Source organism: Protopterus annectens, chromosome 10.part0 (genome assembly GCF_019279795.1).
Source record: "Protopterus annectens isolate FY-2018-M chromosome 10.part0, PAN1.0, whole genome shotgun sequence".
NCBI lineage: Eukaryota > Metazoa > Chordata > Ceratodontiformes > Protopteridae > Protopterus > Protopterus annectens.
The window spans coordinates 1,694,317,708-1,694,327,390 of NC_056744.1; the positions used below are offsets into that span (position 1 = coordinate 1,694,317,708).

Sequence of the window (9,683 nt, forward strand, 5' to 3'; positions counted from 1 at the left end):
ATAGATCAGAAACGGGCATTTACACCTCACTGGGTTGATTGAACTTGGGAGACAAAGAAAATAAAAATAAATAGATAAAGGAGAGGAAAATTCATCAGTGAAGGTATATTAAATATGAAATGAAAGTTTGGTTTGGGGATAAAAATGGAGTTTATATATATAAATATATATATATATATATATATATATATATATATATATTTATCTACATATATATATATATAAAATTTTCTTAAAATACATGTTTTAGTTGCCTTCTAAGTCAGAATTTACCGGGTATTTCTTAAGTCTGAACATTAAAAGCACGTGCTTAAAACTCTGCCATTCCATCTCAGAAAATAAAACATCTGAAGTACATTTTGCATTGCCCCTTTAAATGGAGGCGGTCACTTCCCAACACATTCTACTTTCTGTGCTCTGAAAATGAAACTGTAATGGCTTGTTGCTATTGACATGGCTTTGGTCTGTGCTGTTTGTATCATGCTAATTTGTCAATTTTTCTGAAACTCTATTGATGACTCCAGCTGAATAGGGTCTTTGTTAACAAGATTTTACACAGTGTAACAAAACTTTCCTGTTCTGAGTATAGATGGGAACTTCCCTTTGAAAAGGTCCAGAGTGAACTGAAAGCTGATCAGTATGATTCCTAGGAACTGAAGCTGCGGCATTTAATGCAGGAAACAGACTGCCAAGACAAAGAACAGATGCAGAATATGTGTGCTACAAATGGGGGAACAGAGCAGTGCTGTGGGGAGCACAGAAGGGGACTGAAGTTGTTCTGCCGGGAGGATGAGGCCTTTATTTGTGTTCTGTGTGTTCCCAGACATTCATGTCACAGTTTTGTGCTCCTGCATGAGGCCGTCAGTGTGTATAAGGTAAGGGACGATTCATGATGAATGTTAAGTAATTGCTTCTATCTATGGGGATTATCCTCCAGAATTTTCAGCCTGGATTTTTGACTTAGTTAATGAATAGTGTATTCGTATAAAAATTCTGTATTTTCTAACACAAACCAGCTTAGAAAGAGTGATATTAAGTGACATAGTAGAAGGTTATGTAGGCTGTAGAAAATGTCCTTTTTTTTTTTTTTTTTTTTTGCTGATTACACAACGTTATGCAGCATGACTGATACATAAGTAGGTTCAGAAGCAATGACAAGTTTATTGTCAAGGTAACACAGAAGGTTTTAAGCATGATAGCTTAAATTCAGTGCACCTGTGAAATGAGTGCAAAGTGCTGTGGGAAAATGTTGGCATTAACAAATGAGGAAGGGGGGCAGGGTTTCATCTTATCTGATTAAATAAAGGTATGCAACCATTATGAGGGGGAGCACCAGGAAAGGCTGTGTACAAAGAGGCATGGCCAAACAGAACGAAAACGTTACTATGCCTTATACAAAGAGGCATGGTAAAACAAAACAAAAAAAGTTATACCTTATTCACATAAAAATGAGCGGTTCTATAAACCTCATATTTCTAATGATGCGGAGAGTTTGAAGGTAGTTTAGTACAACATGAGAAAATGGTGCATGGTCTAAACCAGACATCTTACATAGAGAATCTCCATGAACTTTAATAAATATATACATGTATTCTTGAACAAAGGATGTAGAAAAAACATTTAAGCACCACAGAAGTGGTAGAGTCCATGTAGTTGCCATATTAAAAACAACATAAAAGATGTCACAGAACAAGAGGGCACAATCTGAAGACACAAACAGCTCAGAGGAGTAAGAGGAAGGATTATTTCACAGAAAAGATGATGAATGATAAAGTCTAACTGAGCAAATAGCACTATTAAAACAGTAACTGAGTTTAAAAATGTGAGTTAGACACAAATGAGCTCGGGTTACCTTCATTTCATCAACAGCTCATTTCACTGACAAGCAAATTGGCAAGACCATTTCACTGAATGTTTATTTCACTGACAACTCATTTCATCGACCATGATATATCGCCTGTTCCCCACGGTAGTGCAATCCTGGAGTTAGAGAATATATAGTAAGGGGGTGTGTGGGGGGGAACAGCCCCCCACATACTTTGGTTTTATATTGTTTTCTGCAAAACAGTTATTCATTGCACTTGTAAGTATCCATCTGTATAGCTTAAAATGTTTATAATATGTAGGGGGCTATGCCCCCACCCCCAATGTGGGGGATGTGCCCCCCACTATGTATTCTAACTCCAGGATCACACTACAGTGGGGAACAGGCCATATATCATTGTCGATGAAATGAGTTGTCAGTGAAATGGTCTTGCTGATTTGCTTGTCAGTGAAATGAGCTGTCTATGAAATGAAGGTAACCCATGAGCTCTTGGATGTGTTCAGAAATGTAAAGTAAGCTGTTGGTCTATCTAATAGATATGCCACTCTGGAGATTAGGTGGGTCAAACTATTATTATCTGCTGCTATAATCTATGTTTCTATAGCTGAACCATATGTAAAGCATAAAGAGACTCTCCAAATAGTTTTGCCTGTAGGACTCTCTGAAGTATTTAATTTATATGGCAGTCCCGCCTTTGTGCCCTAAAAGATGCAGCCACATGTTTTAGTTAAGCTGTAGTATGGGGTTGGCCTAGATTTTGTCAAAACAGCTGTTTCCCAACTTAGCTGGTAGAAGACAAGGCATTGCTTGTCACAGGAAGCAGATAGCTTTAACATTTTTTTCTTGTTTTTTTTTTTTTTTTAAATAAGAAAATAGGCGTATAAACTGAAAACAACTTCCTATCTAAGCATGCAGTGAGATTTTGAGCAGAATGCATCTAGGGTATTTAGAGTTTAGTGTACAGTGTCATTGTAATATATAAACAGATGGGGCTGTATCATAAAGTTGGAAGTTTTACAACTTCGAACAACATATGGTCAAACCCATATGTTCGAAGTTGTAAAATTTCAAATTTATAAAAAACAACCAAAAAAATAAATAAAGGTTCTATACAGCTGTAAGCAGAGGGGCAAGCCCCACTATACCTTCCACAGCCCCCCACTCTCTGAATATACCAATTCTGATATCGCACTAGTGTAGTAAAAGGAAACATTCCCTTTCTGCACTGTACCGCATTGAAGTGTGGTCTCGGAGTTAGTATATTTAAAGAGCTGGGGTGTGGGGGGTGCTGGTGGGCTTGCCCCCCCCTGCTTACAGCTTTCAGGTAAGTTTATTTTTTTTTTATTACGTATTCAAAGTTTTACAACTTCAAACATATGGGTTCGACCATATGTTGTTCAAAGTTGTAAGACTTTGAATATTTGATATAGACCCTAAACAGAAAAGTAAAGACTTAAGTTGGGATTCATAAACAAATAGTGTAATGTGTTAATTGAACTGTGTTGTGTGGAGATGTACAGGACGGACCAAATCAGAGTCTTAGGCTGCACCACTGTGCTGCCTGGTGAAATACTGCAGCCAACATATGCAAATGAATATATAATGATATGGGGACCTAAATCACCACAATAAACAGAACATGCTGGAGGGATAGATTCCTGTCACAGAGACTTCCCATACTCTGGAACCAACTACCTATCTATATCAAACAAAGCTCCTCATTAGCACTCTTCAAGAAAAATCTTGATGATTGGATGGGAAATAGGCAATTCACCCCGGGAATCACTTCTGTGGCTCTGCTCGACAAGGGCACAGGAAAATTATTTTCTTGGGTGGAGAAAGCCTGGGTACCTTTTGGGCTAAGCTTATATGGGCCCTAGGGCCAATAGCCTAGTACCTACCTATGGAAATGAGTAGCATTATGCTAATAAGACCAGTTAGAAATGCAAGTGAGAGTGAACAACATGGTGCAGTGATTCAGAAATGTGTAAACTTGCTCAACATGGTGCGTCCATTTGTAAATTTGTATGTCATCGTTTCTTGGTGAACAGAGACTGAGATTTTTCTAAGATGCTAGGAGTAGCACCCGCATTAATGAGACAGTATATTTTGTGATCCATTCTTATAGCCAGTGAAGTTAATGCTATGCCTCATTGCTTCCTGTGTCAAACTGATCTGATCATTCCTAACATGCCATCACCACCACTTTAATGAAAAGCAGTGCTGTGGAGAGAAACACCATGTGAGAGCTTGTAGACATACCATTGTCATATGGAATCCCACAGGTTGTGTTAATACCAGTTCCTGTGGGTAATAAGGTATGGGTAACTTTGACTATCCTTGTTACTGGGCCTTCCAGTAGCCATCATGCGATGCAGTGGACATATCACAGGCATCTCCCTGACAATTATTAGTTCACTGATTTTATACCATGAGGAATGGCATATGTTGCTCCCACAGAGTGAAGAGTAGAGAAGCACCACTAAGCAGACATTTTTTGAAATGGCCCATTTCCTTGAAGGTCAGGGGCCACTGATTACACCCATATCACAGGTCCAAGTGGCAATGGTGTGTCCACCTGAAAGGTTTCCACTCCATTAATTGCAGGTGTTATGCAATGTTTAGTGTGTATTATATAGAATGTGTATGAGTGCCATCCAGATTGTTCCCACATCTGCCACATGTCACATACATACTAGCTATATGTTTGCGGTGATTTCCCTTGTGAAAATTGTATTGATGATGCTGAATGCACCTACAGCCATGGTTTATGACACCAGTAAACAACCCACAGAGCATTGCTGAGACTCCATAGAACTCTGCAGTGTCACATACACTAACATCATTAAGTGTATGTTCAAATTATTGAAGGCCCACTTCTGAGATTCTTTAGTAGCATGCTGCAGTATGCTTTGGGAACTGCAACAAGATATTTGCTGTCTGCACAGTGTTGCAAAGCATGGTTTTATACAGACAGTTAAAGCAGGGGATTTCCACTGGAGGTCCAGCTTGACCATAGTCCATGGTAGGGGAAATGCAGGTTGATTGTCTGTTGGAGGAAGTGACAATAAGGGAAGACTATGAGAGGTAGAGGCAAGTGCAATACATTGTAGCACTGGCAAACATTTGGTGTCTGGTCCACAGCTATGGGCCAGAATGTACTCAAGGACTAAATTTGATGGTTGCAGTACTACACCTAGATTATGCTGTACAGTGCAGCAGACATTACCTACCTATGAAACACAGCAGTAAGGATAGAGCACAGTTGTCATATTGCACTTTTGAGGAGAAACAGATTGAGAGCCACCAACGCTAAGTACATTGTTGAAATGGAGACTAAAAATGTGGATGGGAGTGGGTGACATGGCTAGGTGATTGCAGGAAGTGGGTGCTGCTTCCCATTGAGGCAAGGTATCCAGATGTAGTAGGTACTTGCTCAGTATGGGTTCCTGGTCATAAAGTATCTGCAGATGTTGTTTAACTGTGTACTTATAAGCTGTGACAGGTGTTGTGGGATGTCAGTATTGATGCAGATTTTAATGCCTTTGGCCATAGCTACATCCCCTGTAGGAGTGGCATGTGCATCAGCACCGATCAGTAAGGATGAAGATGAACTGCATGACTGTGATTGCTTGGGCTTGCCATGTAGGCTATGTCAGTACAAGAGGCCGTGGTTGACCACTGGCATGTAATGTGGTGGAGAAGCATTACATGACCCTGACCTACCTGTTCTGTAGGACATATCCACAGTGGAAGCAGATGAGGGGTGACCATGAGAGCTGTGTCATTTTAGTTTGACCCCGTGGTGGCATTGTAGATGTCTGTGTGCCTCTCCAGCATGCTAATTGATTGATCCAGGTACTGCATGCACTCAACTATGTTGTTTCACAGGCTGAATAATACATCTGTCTTCTTTGCCATGATGGCAGTGGCATTGGCTTATGCCGCAATGACTGCCCTCCACATTCATTTTGTAATGTCTTTGGTGCCTGGTTTGAACAATAAGTGGGAGATGTGGCATTAACATCCACCAGAACTGCTTCTTCTGACTTCAGTCTGCATGATGTGTGATGGTACCACTGCACACTGCAGATGTGTAAGCAGCAAAATAGGGTGCTCCCTCTGTAGGGGTGTTGGGCATGGTCTGTCTTAGTGTGGCAGGTAGGTTGCTCTCCACAATAATCACTACTGATAGTGACACTGTGCCCCTAGGCCATGATAGGGTAGAACACCACCACCACCACCATCATCAGGATGTGATGATACACTGACTTGAGGCATGCCCTTTTCACAGCAGATGTCTCCATGATGGTAGCACCTATGAAAACAGACCAACTCCCATGTGTAACATTGATAGTATGTGACAATCCCACTTCCAAGTGGTGCAACAGCAGTACAGATAACAAGGTAAGCACACAATGTAAAAAAGCATACCTTGTATTTTCTGCCATTGTGGTTGTACAGGAGATATGGCAGTGGTCAACATCCATGACGTCTTGCATTGGCATGCCACAACAGTCTCTTACTGATATATGGAAATACAAACTTGATGCACCTCTAACAGCGATACCTGATGGTGCAACCAGTTCAGCACCCACATTCAGGCATTCACCATCAGGGTCCTTTTCCAACATGAACGAGATCCTCCTTTTAGTGAAAGGGTATTCTGTGATGGCAGATCCCTGCCCGTGGTCATCCTTTCCCATTCATTGGTGTGGGCTTGTGTGTGAGCATGCAGAATCACCTCAGTGACCTTGTGAAATACTTATGATGATCTTTTGTAGCTAAAAGCTGCATTAATATCTGCAACCAGCTCACAGCACATATGTTCCCAGAAGGCCTGGTCAGTCTTGTTTGTGCTCAAAATCCACTGTCCATGCTAATGGATAGCCCTTAGTAGCATGTTGGTCTTTGTCCAGAAAAACTTCTTGAGGTGCTTCCACTATTTTGACACCAGTTGTATACCTGTACATGTGAATGTACACTTGTGGTCAGTAAGCAGGTACAGATATATCCAACATCATCTGTGTTGCACTTGCCCCCATGCTGCAGCATTGGCCACCAAAGTTGCCATGCTTGCCATGTGGCAGCTTCTCAGGCCATATCCCAGTAGTCGTCCAGAAGGGCAACATGGGGACAGACTGTGCTGCCACCTACATTCTATTATCTGCCTACACTAACCTCTGCCCCTCAAATCACAACCAATGTATGCCTGTCGTACACACTCACACAGCTTATATCAGTGTCCAGTTGTGGCTTCCTCACCCCACACATCCACTATGTACCACACCTAAACCACAGATGCAGAGTATGTGCATTCCAACAACATTGTTCTCAAAATGAGTAGCCCACAGTGTACACAGTGCATCTCACACGGCTTCTCAGCCATACATTTGGTGGGCTATTGATGCTTGGATCTCTGCTCTCTCTGCCATCATTAACAATTTCAACCATCCCTATACTCTCCACTCTCCAGTTAACAAGCTGCTAGACTGAAACCATACAAAAATAAAGTGTTCTACACATATGATCAGCCTCTTCCCTGTCACTGGTCTGTGTATTCTTACCACAACAGAGGTACATCACTACTTTACTCAGTAGATCTCTGTAGTTTTGTTCTGTAGAGATCTATCTCTACCCTCCATGTAATTCGCATCCCCCTGTCAACAAGTTGTTGTAGGTCAGTACCCCCCCCAAAAAGGAAAATCTGTCACTCTCCCAACTTGTCTCTGCTATGTCTACCATTGGCACATCAGGCAAATTATATTTTGTTCTCTTTTAGACTGTCTAATCAACTCCTTTAAAGATCCTCTCACTACACTGGAGAAAATGGCAAGATGTTCATCACAGCTGTGGCAGCTGTTTATATGAAGCTGTTTTAGGGCTCCTAGAATAGCAGTTATGTTAATAAGTCAGTTTAGGTTAAATGTTTCTTAACTGTACTGTTAGCAGAATGTGAACTAGCCCTTAACTGCTCATACACATGCATTGTAGATTGCAAAGCTGTCTGTACATGCCTGGACAGGTCTGTGGCCTTGAAGGGACCAGAGGTTCCTTGCAAAAGGCCCCTAGAGGCACCACTCTGCTGTAGAGCCATGACTGTTAGTGGAAAAGCAGGTTATTATATATTAAAGTGATCTGTATAGGCTCCATACCTTTGGTGGTCACCATGCCTATTCCTTCCCCTTCACATGTATCTGTTATGTTGTAACTCTACTGTGGCACTGGCCTGTGTCCTGCTACACTTCTGCTCATCAGTATGCATCATGTGGTCCTTGCAACTTGTGTTGATGTGAAGCTGTTGACAGTTTTCTACTGATATCAACATGTGCCCATGGCTTCTATAAGGGCTCGTACAAGGTGCAGGGCGAGGACATATTTAGCCTCCTTTTGCATCAGGATTGCCATGAGATCCTCTGTGGGAACTCCTATAAGAGCCTACAGTGCAAGGAGGATGCCTGGCACAACCTTACCAAGGTGGTGAGTGATCCATGGGCATCTCCTCCTTGGTGAATAGTGTGGCATCATTGCAGTGACCTGAAGAGATTCCACACTAAATGAAACGGAGATTACGGAGAGGGGACTAGACTTCTACAGGAAGTATTAGATATTGCATACAGAGAGGCATTTTTGTACAGCTATATGCAGTTATTGGTGTTTATGGACATGATTTCTCTCTCTCTTTTTTCCAGTTAAGTGACATGTCAATGGAGGCATGCATGCCTTTCCAGGTGTTAGGGTATGTATATGGAATTGATGTTATGCCTGCTTAACTGTTCACCTACTTTGCTCTCTGTTTAAAGTGTTGCTACTTAGTTAGTTTCAACAATGTTTACAGCTTGATTTTAGTTTATGTGCAATGTACCTTGTAACTACAAGTGGAGCTGATTTACTGTCCTTCCTGCCACCTGGTGTTCCTAACGGTGTCACAGTGTTGCAGGCTGGTTTGACAGTGGATGTTCTACCACTGTCCCAGGTGGCATTATCTGCTTTGGATCTTTGTGGCTGGTCATTTTCAGTGCCACATTCCTATCTGTCCATCATGCCTTAATGCCCACTGCTGTTGGCAGCCCAACATGATGTATGTTTGCTGTTGGCAGCCTAACATGATGTATGTTTGCACTACATGACCCTATCAGGTACACTTGACATATCTTTGGCATGCCGTTCTGCAGTGGATGGAACAGTGACAAGGTGCAGTATGAACAGTGTTCTTAGGGCAGGTGATTTGATTACTATAGATGCTTTTTAGCAAACGTTATTGATCTTTTTTCCACCGGCTGATAATGATGCATAATTGAAAGACTCGAATAAAATTGTTTTATGTAAGACAGTTTGCTGTGCCACAATATGCATCTTGGGGGATGTGTTGAAATTAGAGTTCCAAAAGGACTGAATCATTTTTAAATTCCCTAGTGATAATTAGACAGTGACAGCGAGCTGTTTGAATAACTAAGAGTTCTCTCATCAGTGGTGGAACAGAAAACAAACTTCCACAGGTGCAGAAGGCTGTGGGTTCTATTTCCACAGCAGGTGGCTCTAGTGTTGAAGTCATCCTTTGGATGAAATGTTAAAAAGAGACCCCTTCTGCTTAAGGTGGTGGTGGTAGCTCAAGTGGATGTAAAAGAACTCGTGGCACCTACTGAAAAGAGCAGCGCTCCTGTTATTTATATAAAATATATATATATATATGTACAACATATTTACAAATGTACAACTATATAGATATACAAGCAGATCTCCACATATTCATAACTTTACACCCATACTAAATTTTCATGCCTGTTGGACCCCGCTCATTATTCCATAACCATCTTATGTTAATATTGCTGCTGTAATCCATTTACCGTTAAACATA

General features: G+C 41.3%; 1 protein-coding gene across 3 annotated transcripts in view; it reads left to right on the forward strand.

The window, feature by feature from the left end:
- Window positions 1-403: 403 nt before the first annotated feature.
- Window positions 404-9,683, forward strand: part of LOC122813914 (zinc-binding protein A33-like) — a 425,931-nt gene continuing 416,651 nt past the window's right edge. Inside the window, exon 1 of one of the 3 annotated variants that reach the window (XM_044086458.1) lies at window positions 404-875. In XM_044086458.1, the coding sequence (XP_043942393.1) occupies window positions 672-875 (204 nt within the window). In that variant the 5' untranslated portion in view covers window positions 404-671. The remainder of the gene's footprint in view (window positions 876-9,683) is intronic. The other 2 variants (XM_044086457.1, XM_044086456.1) reach the window with 2 other exon arrangements.